Source organism: Dermacentor albipictus, chromosome 2 (assembly GCF_038994185.2).
Source record: "Dermacentor albipictus isolate Rhodes 1998 colony chromosome 2, USDA_Dalb.pri_finalv2, whole genome shotgun sequence".
NCBI lineage: Eukaryota > Metazoa > Arthropoda > Arachnida > Ixodida > Ixodidae > Dermacentor > Dermacentor albipictus.
In genome coordinates, this window is record NC_091822.1 from 155,736,016 (window position 1) to 155,757,783 (window position 21,768).

At 44.4% G+C, this 21,768-nt stretch overlaps 1 protein-coding gene across 2 annotated transcripts in view; it reads left to right on the top strand.

Annotated features, from left to right (window-relative positions):
• Vps15 (vacuolar protein sorting 15) overlaps nt 1-21,768 on the top strand; it is a 32,338-nt gene that overhangs the window by 4,967 nt on the left and 5,603 nt on the right. Inside the window, exons 9-29 of one of the 2 annotated variants that reach the window (XM_065448600.1) lie at nt 205-331; nt 1,546-1,715; nt 4,741-5,023; nt 5,801-5,895; nt 5,960-5,999; nt 6,183-6,265; nt 7,952-8,039; nt 8,817-8,964; nt 9,120-9,166; nt 9,281-9,382; nt 9,958-10,092; nt 10,925-11,062; nt 12,244-12,420; nt 12,617-12,673; nt 12,792-12,835; nt 14,272-14,418; nt 14,647-14,695; nt 15,565-15,823; nt 17,431-17,626; nt 18,326-18,456; nt 19,102-19,186. In XM_065448600.1, coding sequence (XP_065304672.1) covers nt 205-331; nt 1,546-1,715; nt 4,741-5,023; nt 5,801-5,895; nt 5,960-5,999; nt 6,183-6,265; nt 7,952-8,039; nt 8,817-8,964; nt 9,120-9,166; nt 9,281-9,382; nt 9,958-10,092; nt 10,925-11,062; nt 12,244-12,420; nt 12,617-12,673; nt 12,792-12,835; nt 14,272-14,418; nt 14,647-14,695; nt 15,565-15,823; nt 17,431-17,626; nt 18,326-18,456; nt 19,102-19,186 — 2,601 coding nt within the window. The remainder of the gene's footprint in view (nt 1-204; nt 332-1,545; nt 1,716-4,740; nt 5,024-5,800; nt 5,896-5,959; nt 6,000-6,182; nt 6,266-7,951; nt 8,040-8,816; nt 8,965-9,119; nt 9,167-9,280; nt 9,383-9,957; nt 10,093-10,924; nt 11,063-12,243; nt 12,421-12,616; nt 12,674-12,791; nt 12,836-14,271; nt 14,419-14,646; nt 14,696-15,564; nt 15,824-17,430; nt 17,627-18,325; nt 18,457-19,101; nt 19,187-21,768) is intronic. The other variant, XM_065448601.1, reaches the window with a different exon arrangement.

The window sequence follows — 21,768 nt, forward strand, 5'->3', positions numbered from 1 at the left end:
CACAGCAGTGCTGTTGTTGATGCTGCACATTCTACGCTTTTTGCCATTTTTCACTCTCCTCTGGCCACTTCATAAATAACAGTTTTTTGTAACAGCATCAATTGCTGTAAAAGTATCGCAGTTCTGTCTCCACATTCCACTTTTGTGTCTGTGCATTCTTTTTTCATAAAGGTGCCATGTGAATTTCCCGCCTTTCTGTTACAGTTGCGTCCTAACTGAGCTGTTCACTGAGGGACATCCTCCCTTCTACTTCTCCCAGCTGCTTTCGTATCGAAGCGGGGAGTACAGCCCAGCAAAAATACTGGAGAAGATTGATGACGTCGATCTTCGGGCAAGTGTACTTTTTCTTCAGTTTTTTGTTTTCATTTAAACGAAGCCTCCTTTGATACATCACATTGCTGTCACATGATACTTGACACCACTGTGCGTCATTGGAATAACTCTTATGCCTTGCTTCAGAATAATCTCGCACTGAAGGGGAGCGGAAGCTGCACAAGGCGTGCTCCATTGCAGACGACACTGCTGTCTAGGGGCATGTGGTGTAGATTCACATCCTTAAAGCAGGATAACCACATCGACAATAACACATTCACATTATCACGCTTATAATTGGCAGATGCCAGCTGTAGCTTCCACTCCGGTGCTGCATTATATACTTGCAGGTACATTCACACCGAAAGCTTTGAGATTCATCACCACATCCTACAAATGTGGCAGACAGCTGGCCGCAGGGCTGTATGATGAATTATTAAATATAAGCACCTTATGTTCTTCACTGCAATGCACGTCCCCTCCTCCCTGGTTGTAACGTATACACATTAACCTGCATGCAGAAATTTGTTTGTCCTGGTTTTGTGGCTCAATCACAATAATTAATTTTAACTTTAGCCGCAATGACTCTTCACTGAGCCACGTGAAAAAGAAAATAAACATATAAAGACGTGTTTTGGAACTTGCCCACTGGTCAGCTTCCTAAGCCATTCGTAATTTGTCAATCCACAAATTCAATGTAAGGCCTGCTATAGATGGACTGCACTGACAGGTGAAATGTGACGTTGAGCCATGCAGCAAATATAATAGAAACATCAATTGGGCATGAATAACCGTCATTTGTTATATTTATGCTAAGAACAGATGATTTATGTAAACAAGACATTGCATTTAATTAGTAGCGAGCACAAAGTAGTAATGGCTGCTTTGTCTGATGTACCCAATAACAGGCACTGTGTTTAACATGCATGAAGATCTTTAGTCGATGCTTTCATAGGTATACTTTGTGGTGCCTATGACACCTATGACACCTATTTGTGGCACCTATGGAATCTAAGCACCCATGAAGAAGTCCTTTTGGATTAGACGATACTGTAGTGATGCACCGAGTTTCCTCCTTGTTTGAGAACAACTGTGGTAGCCATGTGAGAGTTGGCGTGCCATAAGTGCACATTTAGATTTGTGTGTCGTTAGCTTTGCTTATTACGACTCGAAGATACCAATTGTTGCCCACGAACTTGCCCTTGAATGTCTTTCGTCCTCTTCACATGACAGGAGATGATCCAGCACATGCTGCAGAAGGATCCGACCTTGCGGCTATCGGCCGAGCAGTACTTGGACCAGCAGAGGGACCGAGTGTTTCCGCAGTATTTCTACACATTCCTAGGGGACTACATCAAGGAGTTTGCCACGCTTGCCCTGTCGCCAGATGAGAAAGTTGCCAGGTGCGTGAGGCTTTCTTACTTCGACTGGTCACTTTTGAGCACTCTAGTGGTGTGCCTTACATTTGGCTGGCGGAAATGTAGCACTCAGAAAAAGCTTTATTCATTCAGAACACGACTCTCCTGCTGGCAGAATCCGGTGACACTTTCGCCTTAGAGCTGGGAGGGAGATCAAAATCCAACAGAATGCCAGTCATGTGGCTCCTCTTATTGCTCAGGGAGCAGCTAAACATACAACTCGGGGCAGGGTTTTCCTGGCTGCAGACTCTAGAACGGTTCACTTCACTGCAAACCGAGTCGTAGAGCAGCGGGAATCAGTCAATTGTATCGTTATGCTCCTTGATATTCCAACATCAAAGATGCTGAGAGTTGAGTGATGACCATGGAACAGGTGCATAAAAGTAGTTTCTTAGAAGCACACATTCGGCTTTCGCTGTGAGAGTTCACACGCATTGCACAAGTCTGCAATTTATTTTGTGTGCCATTCAGGCACTGTGTGTACAGTTGCACTCGCTGATGTAGCTTCGCAGTAACAAAATCACTGATGAAAATAGTGATATTTAAGAGGTGTTGAATACACAGTGAGACATTTCTAATTGGGCCTTTGCTGCAAAATTAATGAATAGTATGCACGTGTTCTTTAGAAAGATGTTGGATGGTAGGGCATTCTTGTATTTGCTCTTGGTGCCTTTGTGTGGTCGTGTAGTGAATGCACCTTTTTCAGCGTTTCCCACAATGTTTTATATCGTGAAAATTTCAAAAGTGGTTGAGTGGGTGTGTTCCTAAAACACTGCTCGTGAAATAACTGGATGTTTTCATAAGTGGCATACGAGAGTTCTGGCATTCAGACAATAGTACTGATTTGAGAATTGCAAGTTCTTACATCTGTTCTGCAGCAGCACACTTGTGATCTTGCTGAAGGTGAAAGAAACAGTGAAATTAAATTTCCACTGGAACAAAAGAAGAGAACATTGCTGGCTGCATGCAGGAAACATCGACAGTTGCTCCACCAGAGTGTACCACCTTTTGGCAAAGCTTAACCCCAGAACTGTGAATTTCTTTTAAAGCTTACATTTACTTTGTCATCTTTTCCTAAAAATTAAGATACCAGGAATGCTTATAGTGACTTTATTGCTCTTGTCAGAAAATATATCGAGAGACGGTGTGTATGGTAGGGTGTTTACCTCTCGTACAACAGATAAATCATTGGGTGTACAACGTATGGTCTAAATATTCCTAGGGTCACATTCCGGGTAATTACATTACCTAAAACAATCTGGGTCAGGCCTACCTATGGGGGCTTCATTTTTTGCTGGCCTGTTATCGTTGCGTGTTACAGTAAAACCTCGTTAAACCGTACCCGCTTAACCAGTAGTTTCATTTTAAAATTAGTAATGTCAAATCCCTGATTCAGCGGCCATTGAACATAATGCATTTTTTGTATTTGCATAAACTGTGCCAGCTTATTGCGTACATATCATTTAACACGTAGTGTTTCCACTTTTTGTTGCATGATCACAGCGGTGTGTCGTCCCCTTCGGGCAGCCCGGCAGAACAACAAGCCTCAGAGATCAGAACAAGGGCCTCCAAGCGCCCTGTGTGTTTGCGCATGAAGCCGCAGCATCTCTCCAGCTTCTGCGTTCCTGCAGTGCTATTACATCAAACTCTTGCCTTTGCTTCTGAGTTGTTGATAAATGTAACTTCGCCTGCCATCTGCTAGCCGCCTGGTTAGCTCAGATGGTAGAGCAGCTGCCCTGGAAAGGCAGTTCGAGTCTTAGGACCAGGATAAATTTTTCTTCAACTGCGAAGCTTTTTTTTTAGGAACCCGTATGGGTTTCCTTTGCAGCACTTAGCCGTGTTTGGGCAGATGTCTCATTTTCCCTTTATTAATCAACATCATTTTGGCACTGTGCCATAGCGTTGTGGCGTCGTACGAGCTAGTATTTGCGTCATGCTGAAGCTCAGATAAAAACACCGAGTGCTCTGCATAGAAGAAAAATTGTACATCATTTTTGCTATCGCACGTGGCACGAAGAAGTTGACACTGGCATGTGACAAGGATCTACCATTGTCTACAGTGTGTGGCATTTGGAATGTGAAAAAGTTGCTCGGCAGTGCTGCTGTGACCGTAAACAGATGTCGGCTACGAGGTTAGACTAGATCATGGCCTCTGTTGTTGCCGAAGGGTTGCCTAACGACAGTGATGAGAACTACACGGAAAGTGACGGCACAGGCGATTCAGGCTTAACAGTGGCAGAAGCTGTGTGTAACGTCAGCCTCATGAATGCAATCGTTGCAACAAGAACAGCACCCTGCAATGAAAAAGGCACCCCACAACTTCAGCAGTGCTACTGCACTCGTGCCTGGAGAATATACAATGCCAACAAGGAATCTGCCATGTGAGTGTTCACTAAGAAGAAGGGGCTGACTGAAAAGCTGGCTCGAAGCATCAGTAAGTTTGAGGCTGCTGCCATTGCTGCTAGGCCACTGTGGCATCAAACGAAAATAAGACTTTTGTCGTGTGAAGTGAATCAATACTGCATGTTTGCCCTTTCATTGCATTCTCTCTGAGTTCCGTTCCCGACAGCTAATTGGGCGATCTCATGCTATTCCGGTTAAGCAGTACTACCGTTTAGTACATACTTTTTCCGAGCTCCGACCAACTACGGTTTAACGAGGTGTCTCTGTGTTTATGTATGTATCAAAATTACAAGGTGGTACAATCTTTATCATGATACGTTAACCCGTCATCGGCAGTTGACGGTTTAAGATACCCAATAGTATATAGCATGTTGTTTATTGTGTCATCATTAAAAGTGCAATGCAAGGCAGGCAAACTAGATGTGTACAGTATGGCAAAACAAGCCGCCAGTTCTGGTAGCTTGTGAGCCAACCAGAACGAGGTGTTGTTTCAGCCCATGACACTGCACTGGTCATATATGTTGCTTGGATATATGCATTTATCAGTGTATTGTTTGTTCAGTGAGGATTACATTGCACAAAGGATGGGGATTATTGCACTGTGCAGGCTCCGGGTAGACATCCATGCCATCCTGTACTCGCTCGTGCTGCCAAAAGGGGCACAGTCCAGTGGAACTTCAGTCGGCTGCGAGGGCGACCACGTTCCACCATCCACCTTGTCGCGGCTCCCGGCTGGATCCGACGGTCTCTGCATCGTGGTGGCCGTTCTCACTTCTTGCCTACGTAGCCTCAAGCACTGCTCAGCAAAGCTCCAGGCACTCGAGCTAATCCGCGAGCTCTGCCCAAGACTGAGCAGTGACATAATCCTTGACCGGCTGCTTCCATACATGGTAGGGTGTTCAAGCTCTCATACAACAAATAAACAATTGAGTGTGCAATGTGCAGTCTGAAAGTTCGTAGGATCACCTTCCAGGTTATGACTTTACCGAGAAAAATTTGTGTCAGGCCTACCCTCGTGGGCTTCATCACATATTAATTATGGCTCCCTCCAAACCTCCTAAAATAACTTGTCTGATAAGTGGAATAGTTTGAGTGCCTTTGTTTAGCTTCCCATATATTCAGTGCACTTATGTGCCGATGTTAAGATTTAACGAATATATTTTTTGGGTCCCATCAGGTTGGACTTAAAAGGTAGCGTTATTGTTTATGGAAATAAGAACGCAGTGCTAATTTTTATTCTGATAGGCTTAGCTATCAGTTACTTCGTGTAAAAAACAAATTACACAGTTTACTTGGATTTGGGAAGCATCCTACTTGCAGTATGAAAGTGTTCGTTGGCATTGCACATTTCCTGAATCTGTTGTAGTCCAACTTACATTGTTTCTATAAAAAACTCATATGATGTCTGTGGTGTGAATGTAAACATAAAGAGATTGTGTGCTCCTCTTTCATTATGACACTGCAGTTGTTGCCTCTGGCTTGTAACAGGGTTCTTTCCCACATAACGTCATTGAAGAGAAGCAGCAATGACACTGTTGAGCGAAAAAAATGTGTTTGGTATGCGATGCAAGTGGGGGGTTGAAGGGGGGGGGGGGAGGAGGTGGTGGTACTGTTGCATTTAGAACATAGCACAGTGCAGTTGTGCAACTTTTCCCTCCACATTTCAGCTGTACCTCATCAATGACAAGTACCCGCGAGTGCGGGCTGCAGCTGTGGAAACGCTCACAACCTGCCTGACACCGATTGACACCCTGCCAAGGAGGTAATGCTGCCGCTGTGGCAGAATCGCCATGACGATGCTGACGAACGCCTGTTTCTAATTTCAGTGATGCGAATGTGTTTCCGGAGTACATCCTGCCAAACTTGGTAAGTGTTCTCTTACATGTCAACCGGAGAAAAACAAAACACCGATACCTGTGTCCCGTGTGTCTTTCTTGCCCTGTTGTGTGGGCTGCTTTCCGTGTTGATTACAACTTCATGCACTTGCCACAACCTCCATATTGACACAGCTCCCTGCTTTTGCAGTAATGTAGTGCTGTTTCCTTGCAGATGCCTGTCACATTGGACAGCGCTGTGATTGTGCGAATGGCCCTTGCAGAAAACATTGCGCTCTTGGCTGAGACTGCGCTCAGGTATGTGCTGCACTCCTTGCATTGTGTATGTACCAGTGCTGACTGGTGGGGCTTTTTAAGTTTATGACTTTTAAGTTTAAGTTGACTTAAGCTTTTAAGTTTAAGTAATTCCCGAGGGTCGTCTAAATTTGCTTATTGATATGTGATATTAGAGAGAAATGAGATTCTAAGAGCTCTTCCTTCTGTCATTGGTCATTGAATTCTGAATGGTTAGTTCTCCTTGTAGAATTTTAAATGTTGCATTAGCAGTAGCAGTTTTTTAATAATGTATCAAAATTGTCATAAGTACCATATTTATTCGATTATAAGGCGGTGACGATTGGAAGGCGAGGGTGCCAGTTGGAGGACCCAAGAAAAAAATTGGAGGACGCTTAAGCTTCGCCTTCAAGAGTGGGACGCGACAGCGTTCCCGTGGACCCGCCAAGGGGTATAAGACAATGCGCTACGCACAGCAATCACTTACGATGCGCCCCGCATCGGACTTAGCGCCCACCTATCACGCGGTGAACGTCGAGAAACGCAGCGTTCGGCGCGACAACGAAACGTGCGCCTGAGCGAACGAAACGAACCAAAGAACTCGGTGTCTCGGAGGGAAAACGATCTACGCGAACGATCACGCCAAACGTCGTGATCGGCACGGGCAGAGAGATAGTAATCTAAACCGGAAGCACGGCGAAGCGTCGTCAGGGGAGAGGGAGTCCCGCGACGCGCCTGGCAGCGGTCCCAATGCGCGCGCGGCGCGCCTCCTGTCGGGGCAGCGCCGTACATTGAGAGGAGGGGGTCTTCTGTGTTTGCCGCAAGATGGCTCTGCGTGTGCGGAAAGCGCAAAAGAAATGCCGCGGAAACGCACTTCGCAACTCGTGTAATTGTGACTTCTGTACGTTACATGTTCATAATTACCGATATACACCGCAGTATAACTTTCCACGGCTGGTTTCGAAGGCAACACCGCATTCACTAGAGGCGCGTTTGCACCGCTTGGAAGCGTCGAACTCGTGGCTGAGTGGTAGCGTCTCTGTCTCACACTCCGGAGACCTGGGTTCGATTCCCACCGGGCCAATCTTGGAAGTTGCTTTTTATTTATGAAGAGCCTGCCGTGATTTATCGCTCACGGTCAACGCCGCCGACACCCGACGCCGACGACACCGGCTTTTCTGCGACACGAGCTCCTTAACGCTATCGCGTTAATATTGCCTTATGGCGTGTCTTCATGGCATTCCGGTGCGCGCTGTCGTAAGGCCACATCTAAAGGCAAAATTTTCGCATATGGCAGGGGGGTGACTTCGAGGCTAAAGGTTCTGGAAAAAAAAAAACTTGCCCTATATTTGAATAAATGCAGTACTTCTACGTCTTTAGGCACAACACAAGAACAGTGCCCAGCAGTGATCCCTCACATAGTGAGGGAAAGATTAGAAATAACAGAAAAAAAAAGGATCCGACAACCGGTTCTGACCAATCCTGAACCAACTTGCTTGCCTGAAAGTTATAGAAAGTAATGCCAGATTAAGCAGCCAGAGAAAGCAGGTTCGTCTCACTTTAGCTGTGCAGTGAATTAAATTGTCTCACTTGTCGCACTCTCTCACCGTTCTTTAAAGTCTCAAATCACAGCTCTTGCAGCCTATTGCCTGTTTAGCTGCTGTGGTGTTAATCATAATGTGGTTCTGTCTACATGTAAAAACAAAACAGGTTTCTGGACATGAGCAGTCAGCACGAGGTGTCTTCTCCGGATGGCACAAATGTCGAGCCAACTGTGCAGGCTCAACATCACCACCAGGTAAGCAGTAAATTATGTTTTTTTTATGTAAGAGAAAGAGAGGAAGCAAAAGAAACACTGCAGGCTAAAAAGTACCTGCATGAAAACTTTTTATTGCAATTGTTTTAGTGTGCTGTATGTGCAGAAATACCATGCAGAAATAACAAATTTACAGTAATGATTTACAGTCTGGTATTTTATTGTTTTTGTTCATGCATCTTCATCAGCAATGCGACTTCTCAAGGCAGGTGCAGAAAATCTTGTGAGGCACACGAAATTGGCTGTTGATATTTGCACTGGACACAAAAATGCTTGCAGTGCGACTTACAGGGGCATTTGGAGAACACGCATTCGTGCATTTTTGTTTTTGACTATGGCATAGTCAAAGCGGACCAGGGCTGAGTTTTTGTAGTGATGCCTTTTCCAATGCTCCCCCTTTTCATGCTTTGTCTGTGGTGCCCCGCCTGTCTGTGAGTGATGCCCCGCCTGCATTATCAGTGGCATAAGCTGTTTGTGAACGGTAGATGATAAAGAGTGGCACAGGATTGAGCAGACGATATCGCTACAAAATCGCAGCCCTGTCGTCGCTTGTTTGGGGGCTTGTGACGTCGTATTGAGTGCCTGGCACTTGGATACCAAAGCTACTTAGCAGAAAAAGACCTGCAATTAAAAAAAAAAAGGCTAGAGAGGCTCGAATGCTAGTCTTGGTGCCAGCACCCTTGTAAAACAAATTGATGGGTGTAACTGTTGCATAGTTAGGTTGCAGTGCTATTCACTGATGGCTTGTTATTTTGCCAGGGCTCATATGATTCTGAGCTCCAAGCCCTTCAGCAAATGGTTCAGCAGATGGTGTCAACACTGCTGAGTGATTCCAACAACATAGTCAAGCAGATGCTGCTGGAAAAAGGCATCACACGGCTGTGCTTGTTCTTTGGCCGGCAAAAAGGTTGGCACCTTCGCAATAGTTGTGATGTTCTGTTTCCCTTATGTGTATTTTGTAGACCTGCAGCCATTCAGAGTTCTGTTCTATCATGAAGGCATGATGGCAATCGTGAGTGCATCATTCGAATTGCAAAATGCCTTTCCTGTTGCCTGTTACAGCGAATGATGTCCTGCTGTCTCACATGATCACATTTTTGAATGACAAGGTATGTGTCACCCATATTACGCAGATCCATCTGTGGGCGCACAACTGCACTCCCGTACAGTGCATGCAGTTTTTAGTACGCCCAATGTCTGATGACACTTTTCTTCATTTTCAGGAGGATCGACATTTAAGAGCTTCATTCTTCGACAGTATTGTTGGCGTCGCAGCTTATGTTGGATGGCAGTGCTCGCCTATTTTGAAACCTCTCCTGCAGCAGGTTTGCTATACTCTTTAAAAGACAAGATTGCGTTTTGGACTGATTCATGTGTCAAATGCACTGTTTACCAGAATGATTAGCAAAGAGTTGAGACGAGACACAACAGCGAACAGAGAGCATGTGTTTGTGCTCACTGCACCTTGTGTCGTGTCCAGTAGTATTCACTGTTTCTTTTTGAGCTAAAAATTGGTGCATGGGATGCCAGGTAGCTTTTCAATACAGCATCCAGCACCGCTGATTATGTCATGGTCTCACTGGTGTAATCAAGTGGTTTTAGATGATGATAACATAATGTAAGAGTTTGTTGTTTTTCATAATGACAACTATTGTTACTGTGTAAACGTTGTTACCCTTGGTCCAAATGGTGCAGTTTTGTCTAAGTTGGCTGGACAATGCTCATTATGAAGCATATATTGACTGCTTTTAGAATCTCTTCATCTATAAGGTTTGTTATTCAAAATTAGAAAAGGGTTTTCTTATCTACCCTGTAAGTGTAGCTTTGGTTCAAGTGTGCTGTATTTTGAACATTTCACTCTAGAATAATGCTCATTCTTTTGTGTGTTTTACCTTTTCAGGGCCTTGCAGACACAGAGGAGTTTATCATCAGCAAAGCACTCAAGGCTCTTACTGAGCTGGCTGAGATGGGACTCTTCAGGAAGCAAATGCTCTACGAGCTCACGGCCGAGACCATTCCCCTTCTCTACCATCCTGTGAGTTAGCAGAAACATTTGTGGGCTTTCACTACGCTCTGCATTGCTTCTTTCTTCCAATCAGCGTAGCCACCCTAGGCTGATAGATTTACCCGCTTTGCATACTATGTGAACAGAGAATGCACGCTAGGACTGTCATGCTGAAGTTGAACCGTGTTGCAGCTTCAGTGCACTGGTGCAACTTCAATGTTAGTAACGGCGAAACATTATGTCTGTCGCATGCCTTTATCGCGAGTCTGCAGGCTTACTAATTTAGCGAAGAGCTCAGAGAAACAGAGAAACTTGTTTGCATTGGGGCACTTCCGGAGTGTGTGTAATAATGAGTTGATTTTAATAGTACTATCAAGATCAGCCAGCAACACTTTTTACCAACTGTCCTCAAAGTCACTGCAGACACAAGAGCGCAAAGCAAGAATGATCAGGTTTTCTTACTTTGTCAATATTTAAATAGGCGGACCAAACTGTGTGATCTTGAGACACCATTTTTGTTGCCATAGCTGCTTGCATCAAAATTTTTTGTCATGGTGGCAAAAAAAGTTGCCAGAGGCATGTACTCTCTTCACCAATATAATACGGAACACCAGATTCGTTTTCAAAGCTAGTCATTTTCGTTCTGTGTGCATGTAATGAGGAAATGTTCTATGAGTGGGATCCTTCAACAATGTAACGCATAAGACGCAACATAACGAACATCAGTGAGTGAGGTCCTGGCTTGTACATTTGCAAGAATTGCTGTTTGAACGCATAAAATGTTCCTTTTCATATTGGCAGAGAGTGTACTGTGACTAACATTAAGAGCTCTCCCATCATGGGCTTTTTTTTTTTTTTCCAGAACCTCTGGATCCGACAGAACACAGTCGGCTTTGTGTGTGCAGTCACCAAGACCTTGTCACTCGCTGACACCCAATGCAAGCTGAGGCCTATGCTTCAGCCATACCTCAAGCGTCCAGTCGTTGAAATGGATAAAGAGGTTGGTGCTCCTATGCAGGACAGCTAACGTCACAACTGATAGCTGTCTCCCGAAAAGAAGACTGAGCTAAGTACTAAGTAATACGAGGCATCTCATTATCACTGTTTTGTTTGCATCTGCAATTGTTGCCACAATCAAGTTAATGGAAAGGGCTTCCGTGAATGTAGTACAGTCAGACCTCAATACAAGGAACACGGATGTCACAAAATGAATGTAGAATTTTGCTCACTGATACTGGCATGTAACAATTAACAAATATAACAAATCTTAGATATAACAAAGGTATTTTCATGTTGGACGCAGCTTCATCATTACGGTATTCAGCTGTATTTGGCGTTAAGATTACAGAACTGGACGAGGCGTAGAACCCACTGTGTTTAGTTGCAATATGTGATGTGCATTCTTCGCATCTGTGGGCCTTATGTGATGGCAAAATATATCGATTTATCCACTTTGCATACTATGTGAACAGAGAATGCAAGCTTTGACTTTGTTGCAGGTTCATTGCACTGGTGCAACTTGAGTCTGTATCTAAACTAAACTGGACATGCTGTAACTACTCAGCTTCCATGCAAATCTCAATGTTCTTGTCTGCATGTCAAGACTTTGATGACTGTGTAGCTGACCAGCTTTAATAAAGACACACATAAAAACATGATGGCCCACAGTAGCTTCGAAAACAGTGCTACATTATTCTGTACATTCTGTGTGCATATGCAAGCAGTTGATGAAACCCACAAAATGCTCCACATAAATAAATTTGACATTATAACAGGTGTCCATATTCCGCATCATCGAAGCATCCGTCTGATGTCACGCTGAGTTCTTTTGCCAGGAATTCGAAGGCAGCTCTGATTTTTGCAGGTTACATAATTATTTAAGTGCACTGTACATATTTTCTGCTTGGATGCTGAGTTAATAGGCACTCGTAGTGCAAAAGCGAAAATGGGGAAAGGCAAGGTAGCACCAGAGATGTTTATTCTATATCTCTAAAATTTTAAACTTGCAATGAATTCTGGCAGCATTCAAACACTAGATGACTTTTCACTTTGTATTCGCATGAAGCTATAATCGTGCAAGTTACTATTAAAGGAAGCTTTAGCTTCGCTGCAGCTTCTTGGATTTAGGGGATGTACTCGTGACTTACTGCTGGCTGCCTATTTTTGTTATGTCTATTGTAGGTGGCCATGTTAAATGCTCTGCAAGATCCGCTCCCACGGAGCCTTTACGACTATGTGGTGAAGTTAGACGCTCTGTCTTATCTCTTAGAAGACCTGCGCCGTAGGCAGGTCATGCGATCCATAGTGCGAGCAAAGCACCAGCCAGCCTACGCTGATGTGGACCACCAGCTCAAGTCGGTAAGCCATTTTCACTTCTGGTTTGCTGGCACCAAACTAGAAGCATGTTCCTATGAACACCAACCAAGAGTGATGCAGTTTCTTTCCACTGGCACAACTACTATATTCGTGCAACGCATCTGTTGCAAGCAGGCAAGAAAAACGAGAGTGCAAACGATTTTACGTCCAGTACGTGATACAGCTTCGTACATTGCAGGTTTACAGGAGGCTCCAGTCAGATGGTGTGACGGAGGCCATGGAAGACAAGATTGTGGTATGCTCAAGATTTAATATTGTTTGTTACGTGTCATACAATGTTAACTAGAAGGTGGACGTCTTATTTTTCTCAGACGGTGCCCTTTTTCTAACAGCTGCATTCTATCCGTTTCTAGGCAATGAAAGAGCACCTGACCAAGATACACAAATATAAGAGAAGGTACTGTCGCTTTCATATTCGATTTCTGTGAGGACGTGTGCAGTAATATTGCGTTTGCAAAAATATGACATGAAGGACACTTTCGTAGTCATGGAAACGGAAAAAAGATATAGGTAACTGAACTGATTGCACGTAGTACTGTGTGTTCATGTAGAAGGGGCTGATGGCAGTGTTTGCCACTTCTCCCACCACTGGAAAACGCTACCACTACTATAATAAATGACTCGGACTATAATTGTCATTAAGCAAAGTTCTCTTCTATTGTGTTCTCGCCCCCACCCCCTTCCATTTCCTGTCATTGCGCCCTTGATATTTGTGGGCCTGATGCCTGCAATTGCTGCCGGCTTTCCCATAAAGCTTCATCGTCTGGTGGCTGAGCTTGTCACACTTTGAAGGGTGATGGGCAGGGAAGAAACCTCGTGCTGTATTCAAGAACCTCGCTTCATGTATTATGCAAGCTGTTTCCTTTGGCTCATAATTCTAGGGACAGAAAAGAAAACTTCCGTTGAATTCTTGCAAATGTGATACCTGCAACACCAAGACAACCCTTGTTTGTGTAGTTTAAAATCCTCTCTGCGCATCATTGCGTGTATTGCTAGACAGCATAATCTATCTCAATTAAGTAGTGCTGCTAATCCTCACAAGGTGGTGAATATGTGGTAGATAAACCTTCTTAGTCTCCAGAGCTTTGGAAAACCTCCAGTGCTGCAGGAGGAGCACTAGTAGGCCCAGCATCAGTTGTGGTAATGTATGGAGTGGAACTACACAGGCGGTGCTTGAATCTTGCAGTAACTGACGAGTGAAGGCTAGCAAAACTGTGTGAAGTATTTTGATGTGTACTACTATTGACGGGCATGAGCTGTTGCAATTTTTTCTTTTTACTCTTGCCTTCATAGGTGAAAATTTTGTCGTCGAAGTGTACATGGTTAGGGGGTACTTTTGGCCATGCAATACCGAACAAGAGCTTTTCTTAACACCTGTTTCATATAGCACTAAAGTGCAATAATGACATTGGTAGTGCAAAAGTATTTGCACTTGGGCTGGTTGGCACAGCTTCACAGTAAAAAAATAGCTCTAAACGCTGGCCAGGAGAGGACAGGTCTAGGCGCTGACTGTCAACTAGTGCGTTTGTTTTGAAACCGCAATATGTACACCGTAGAAAGAAAGAGGGTGCTAAAAGCTAACCGCAAACGATGCATAGTGTCTTTAAAGGAAAAACAAAACAGAAGCGTTCAATCACTCAGTCAAAGAGATAGGCAATCTCTTTGTTATTGAGATGACTGATACCGAGCTGACACATAAAAGCCCCTTGCAATGCATGGTGAAAGCCTCGTAGATATCTTTGTTTGTCCCATTTTTTGCCCTGTCTTTCCGGCATGAAAACATAGTCGGAGATGCGTGGGCAACATTATGCTGATGGAACGATCGTTGTGCAGCGCTTCAGAGTCTGAAAATGTGGACACAAAGCTCCGAGGCGGTGAGATCGACCTGGAGAAACTCTACATGTCAAACAGATGCCGTAGCACAGACCTGCTCACGCTCAAAATTGGTGATGAGTCTTCACAGGCTCTCTTGCATAGCAGGTAAGCCAGGATGTCAGCAACAGCAACAAAAAAAAGATTTTTTTTTTTAGATGACGTGAGCTATTGTGATGAATGAAAAAGCGATGCCGTATAACTTTTAAGAACTGCTGGATTGCAAACATTCGTTGCAAAAGGGTCTGTTGTTTGGGGCTTACAGGACGTTCCCATTTTATGTGCTCTTGAACTTGTGCGCTCCCTTTTATTAAATTGTTGCTCTTGCCTTGTCAGATCATACAGAAAGAAGGGACCACCTGTTGAATCTCCCCAGGTCACCATGGTAAGTAGATGTCACCGTTCCCTGGGCGAAGTTGTAGCTTGTGTGTTGATTTTTCATGCCTTTTTGTTTGCCACCAATGTAAAAGTTATTTTATTCATTATTCTTCTATTTATTGAAAGTGAAAGAATGTCAAAGGAAAGTGGTTTTCCAGGGAGAACATTGGTAATATGCAGTGGTGCAATGTGCCACACCCTTGTATTTCATATTTAGATCCTGAGCTGAAGGGCTACTAGTTGGTTTCGCATATTGGATCTCTGTAGAGAGAGAGAAAGAGAGAGGCTTGATGAATAGTGGAAAGGTTGGCATTTAGCATGCAAAGAGCGAAAAGACATGACAACAGGAAATTATGTGACAAAAGCTGTCATGAGTTCACGTCTGTTTTGTGTTCTTGTTGCTTTATGCGCTGCAACTTAATATGGTAAATTATAGCAGTACCAAGTGGATAATTTTTTTGTCTAAACAAACACACATGGTATGTTTGAAGATATTGGTTTGATTCTTCATTCATATTATTATTATTATTATTATTATTATTATTATTATTATTATTATTATTATTGTGCATTGTTGCTTGCTCCACGCAAGCACATGCTTGGACAGTGACTCCAGCTATCTCGCATCGTTTGTACTCCAAGGGAGACGGCTTAATTTTTTTAGTATGCTTGTCATCCTAATTCTTCTTCTCCACTGCTGCCTGGCAATGAAATTATACAGGCATTAGACTTGCACATGACCCTGTGCCTCTTTGCACCTAAACATAAAGGGAGGACATAGCAAATATGATAGCAAAGACAGAGTGTGCAATGAGCAAATGTATTCATCATATCAAAAAAAGTATGCGCCGCTGTGCCCTGCATGAACTGTATAAGGCAGGAGTCTGGAGACTTCGCAAATTCCAGAACGAAGACTGGCAACGGATGTTTGGCAAGGTTGAACTGCGGGAGCAGTCCCCCCCGAAGCAGCAGCCACAGCCACCACCGCCGCAGCGGCATTCACCAGCCGGAGACGGTGACCCAAATATGGAGCTGCATGTTTCTGGAGCCGAGTCGGCCGATTCCGCAGCCCCGTCTGCGAACGCCTCTCCTAAGCAGCCACAAAAAAACTTCACTGGAATCACCATAGACACAGGTTAGAATCTGCTTTTACTGCACCATTTTAAAGCAGTGCAAAAGATTAAGAAAAGAGGCAATCAATGCATGAAGGAAGTGCATTCCGAAGGGAAGCATTGCTCTGCTTTGAAGTTGCAAATGTCAGCCAACATGCCCTGAATCTTCGTGTTTTCTTGTCATAAGCTTGCTAGCTTGTGGAACTTGCTCGGCCTCAGTTTGAGAAATATTTTATAGCTCTTAACTTGGCTACCATTGCATTATTGCTCATTACACGTCCTCTTTCAAGATTTCATTTTCATTTCTTTCATTTTCTTTCATTTTCTTCCTATCGTCATGCAGTAAGCCGAATTCGTTTAACCTTTTCGTGATGATCATTCGAGTGCGAGAACCTTTGTGATTGCAATAATTGTGGCATTATTGGTATTGTGACATCTCGAAATGTTTCGCTTCAATGCAGTGCTGTTTGTTTATATAGGCACTGGTAATAGCAGCATTCATTATCTGCCATGCCCCATATATATCTAGAGTCAGTGTATGAAATTGTATAATAATATATGGTGTTTTCAAACTGGCCTGTGAACAACAACACACAGTTCGAACGATCAAAACAATTGCCACTATTGTCATTGGAACGTACTGTAGTACTGAGCTGTTGTCTATAGCACTGCAAGACTACGTATGCAGTTTCTTTTTATTCGACGTCACGCCTGTTAGGGTAACTACTGTTTGCTTGTATTTCTTTCTTGCTGCAAACATCATTAAAAAAACTATTTGTGTAAATATTCACCACTGTTTCATGAATTATCTTGGTATTTACGTGCAGCCAAAGTAGCAATCATCATCAGCCCCATGAGAAGAAAGCCTTTCTGTCCATCTTTACAACATCTTGGCACCTTCCGTCTTCTTCTGTCTTTAAGACGGCCATATACCAAGGGCCATACTATGTATTGATTGTTTTAATCCTCTATGCTTTGTCATTTATCACCGACTGGCATGATGTTATGTCATCATCAGTGGTATCGGCTGCTCGCTGTTACAAGTGGTAAAAAAATTTTTTAAAATGAGCAGAACCTCAAGAGAAGAAATATACTTACATAACACGGCTGCAACTCGCCTCGATTTCTTTATTTCTCTCTCTCTCGTTTTTTTTAAAGTTCACTGTCTTAATGCAAAATACGCTTAAGCCTCAACATTTCGAATTATCGGATGTACCGAAGTAAATCTAAATGAACTGCGAAATAGCAGTGCCAACTAAAACAATCATGAGCGGGAGACCGACATAGACGAGGCGCTTGTCCTGTGTTGGTCTCCCGCTCGTGATTGTCTTAGTTGGCGCTATTCTTTCCTAGTTGAAGTATGCACCATCTAGCCCGAATGAATGTTGTTCTAAATCTAAATGCTTCTTGCCAACATCAGCATGTGACAAATACACGCTTACAATAACAATTGTATATGACGAAGGTATTATTGGGCTGGGTGCAACACTGTTACAACAAAGTTCGACTGTATATCTTAACTTGGAATGCTCTTTGTCTAGACTTGGTTGTTTGTTTTGCTTTTCAACCATGTAATGTTGTTTGAGAAAGAGAGATTGCCACATTTCTTTAGAAAAATTGTTGTTTGCAGCCACAGTCCACTGCCTGTCGTGCCACGCTGAGTTGCAGCTCCTGCTGAACAAGAAGCGAACAGAGTTTGCTCGGGAGCAGACAGTGAGGGAGACCATTGATGACCCCTCGCGAGAGGAGCGACCCCTGCCACCAAAGTGGAGGCCTCGCGGCACCTTGGTCGCCCACATGCACGAGCACAAGGGCGCCATTCACAGGTCAGGCCTCCAGACCATACTTGCCAGCTATGACAATTCTGTTTCAAGATGCCCGATTTAGAGCTGAAAGTAGGGCTAGTTGGTTCCGCGTTAAGTGCATCATAAGAATTTCAAGCAAAAAAAAACTACACTAGGAGAGGAAGCAAGTAGACAGAAAGACACTGGACTAGCGTCTTTCCATCCACTTGCTTCCTTTTCTAGTGTCCTATTTTTTTTTCTGAAAATTCTTTTAATGCACTTAAAGATGCCTGATGTTGTGTAGACGCAAACACAAAGTGTTAAAATGACCATCGTTGGCAGCCTTAAAGACTCGTGTTTTGGTGGCTAACCTGTGGGCACAGGGCACCGTCTTCATAACCACATCGCCTTTTTCAGTTTATTACGGATGTATTGACAGCCTGCATCGTATAGCATGTAGGCTGTTCCTGTTCAGGGATGCTTGCAATTCCATTTGAGAGCCTAGCGAAGCGAAGAGCACATATCTATCTAACGGGTTTCCGCAAAGAAAGTTTCACTTGAAACAGCAGTCAGCGTAACTGAAGATAGCTACACTGAAATGATGCAAAGGTGCAAAGGAATGTGCGCCACGAGGTGCCGCGCATTCCCCTTAACTCGTTGAATATGGCAGTGGTGGTGATGGTGGTGGTGCTCGGTTGCCTCAGTTGCTGACGTTGCGGTTCCACATCCGCCTGAACATAGGCTGCAGGTGATCCCGAACACGAGCCTGTTTGCCACATGCTCGGCCGATGGTCTGGTCAAAATCTGGGACTGGGGCCGCATGGAGAAGAAGGCCATTGCCAACAGGTCCCGCCAGACCTATGCCAGGATGGGTGAGTGCTGCTTCTGCAGTTTCGGGTGCTCTGCAAGTGTGCCAAACACCGTTTTAAAAGAAACTTAAAAATTCAGCACGATAGTGAAAAAGGAGCAGTGCAAGCAAGCAGGAAGGCACTAATTTGAGAGAGCACTACTTGTCATGTCACTTTCATTTCTAGCCAGAAGGACACTAAAGGAAGATATTAGTACTGGCAGACTACACTGGGACTGTATGCAAGATACAGGATGATCATTTTCAAGTTCTCCAGAATTTTTTAAAAATTGCCTGTGGCAGATAGCATAATTCCTTTCCTCGAGCTGGATCTGTCACGTCAAAGAGATGGACATTACTAGCACAAGAAATCAAAACACATATTCAACTAATTAACATAAGGTCACAATTAACTTCTTAATTAATTACTGCACCTCACATATTGCAATTTACCGATTGCAGCCAGTGAGTTTGCAAGACGAATCCACGGTGTCAGCATAATTTAGTTGCGCACTAAAGCTGCCGTAGCTCTATACAATTGATGACAGTTTTGCCATAACTTGCAAACAGAAAACTACTGTACACTCATGCGTCCTGAATTATGTGCCAGCATACTTTATGTACCTCTATTTTGCAGAGTTGTAACAGTATTGCGCATATTTACTTTCAGATGGACAGGTCACATGCATGACAGTGTGTCAGAGCATGCAATCTTTGGCTGTTGCTTCTGATGCAGGAACCATACAAGTGTTCAGGTAAGTGTGACGTGAAGTTGTCGGAGCACTGCAGCAGTCACCTCTTTGGCCACCTACTCACCTACTCAGCTTCCAGGCAGGAGCTGTTTGCTATTTTCAGTCCTCACTGGTTTTGGTCCTCTACACCGTTATCTGAATTTTGTGATTTTGTGGTCACACGTGTTGTCTGCACCTGGGTTTTCACAGAAAGTTTGTCTATGCTCAGGTTTTGATGGAGAGTTCCAAGTCACTTGTGTCTTGTGCAGTGCAGTCCGTGATGTAGAGCTTTCCTGCCCACAAATTGTGGTGTCGGAAAGCCTCACAGTTTGCAGACACTGCCACACAGATTAGCGAAATTACCCAGTGTTAGTGAGCATACCTTTGGTGCATAACTGACCATGGCATATGTTCGCACAAGAATACATTTGTTACTCTTGCATAGAAAATTCTAGAGAACAAGAAACAAGCACTACCAGTTTCTTTGCGAAGACTGTGCTAACAAATAAGGCTGTTTTGACTTGCCACCTAGGGGTGCCAGACTCTGAGGGCTGAAAAGGGGCATAATTCGCAGACACAGTCCCATAAAGCAGAGAACGCCAGGTGTACTTAGGGATGTGAAAAAGTGTTCACCCATGCCAGTACCATGCTCTGAGGCCCGACAGCAATATTTTCACTTAACTGTCCCACGAAATTCACTAGAGTTCACATGATGAAACCCCCAAAACAAAAGCAGGAAGCCAGTTCCTGAGGCTCTTCTCTGTGTGAAGAATAGAGAGTTTTAGTGTGTCCGGTATTCCGGTAAACGTAAGCGGACAAGGCGTTTTACCAGATGCGCAGAGGTGCAAACGTGAACATCCTGCACGGTGCAGCCACATGGTGGTACAGAGTTCAACCAGACAAACAAAGAGCTAATACAGTCGAATCTTGATAATTCGAACTTGAAGGGACCAGAAAATTTGTACGGATTAAAAGGACTTGTTTTTGAAGTATTTGTGCACTTTAGTAAGATGCATAAACGGCGCGAGTCGTGAAATATCGTGGTGCGCAAGCACACAGCGAGCATGGACCACGAAACTGCCTGTGCCAGCCAACGCCCGCATCCTGATAATAGCAGAAAACGATACTTCAAGGAGCGGGTTAAGTGGCGCCGGCGCGGAGGCGAGAGCACGCATGGAGACCGTCGAACATGAGGCAGTTATGAGAGAGTTTAGAGGGAGGGCGAGGGGAGCGTAGTTGCGAGCAGGGGCGGGAGGGCAGTGGATTTGCTTTCCCGCCAGCTTGCTGGATGATGCTAATTACCTCTGCCATCTACTGCCACCGAAGCAGTGGGGTTGCTGAGGCCAGTACTGGACCTCCGCTACCGCTTCACTTTGCGTGTTCGCATGTTTATTCCTTTGTCTGCTTACAAATCGGTGGTGTGTTTACTTTCTTTGTCCTGCCTTCTTAACGCGAGTCATGTCTTTTCAAGATGCCGAAGTCGTTGCCGCTGATCATAATCATGTTGGTGTGCTCCTTTCCGTTGCGACGTCGCTGTGTTCAAAAGTCAAGGAGAACGAGGTGCTGGATATCGCCTTCACGTCCTTGTATTCAGGGTCTGTCTTGTCGTACATAATCAGGTATGGCGCACTGTCTCCAACAACCTTTCCATCGGGACGTCTCGGTTTAGATGCGTCATTGTAAATAAACAAGCACGAACGAGACCAACCAAGCCAACAAAAACAAGCACAAGTGAGAGCTGGCGTGAGCAGACGATAGTGCAAAACAAGTGGTCTGGCTGAACCAGACACGAGTACAAATAGAGCGGTTGAGTGGTTCCACATGATACCAGTTTCCCGCACGTATGTCGCTGTAGGGGCCACTCTTATTTGTCTCCTGCGCTCGTGGCGAGCCACAAAAAATCGGCCCAGAACCAATTCCGCCTGCGGCGTGCATTTTGCCGCTAGTGTTGCTGGGGAATCACGGCCCGATGCAGAAACGGCGACCTTGCCATTTGAGAAAAAATGAAATTTCCACCACTGCCATTTTTTTCTCTCTCTCCATCTTCTTCCCCCTCCCCTCTCTTCTTTTTCCGCGCAGCGTTGAGGGTTCTCTCCTAAGCCTTTCCTCTATGGCGGGGTCGGGCAATGCTGGTCGGAGGTGCCGCCGCGTAATTTGGCTCACTGCTGAGAGCATTGTCGGAGCGTGTTATGTTTAAATTAACTGTGGCAAATGCTAGAGCATTCGAATTACCGGGTGTTTTTGCCCATTGCAATACACATAACTTCAACGGGACCATGGCATCAGTTTGAATAAAGGAGAAGTTCGAATTAAGCGAGTTCAAATTAATGAGATTCGACTGTATTGCAGTAACCAAGTGTATTTTACTTTGCTGCGGGTGTAAATTTTCAGCAGCAGCATGATCATGTTCCTGCAGAAAATTTACACCAGCAGTGAAGTGAATACATTTGGTTACTGCAATATTAACTCTGTGGTGTTTGATTGAGCTCTGCACCACTACATGGCTGCACCGTGCAGGCCTTTCACGTTGGTTCCTCTGCTCATCCGATAAAACGACCGGTCCGCTAGCATTTACCAGAATACTGGACACGCTAAAGCTCTCTAAT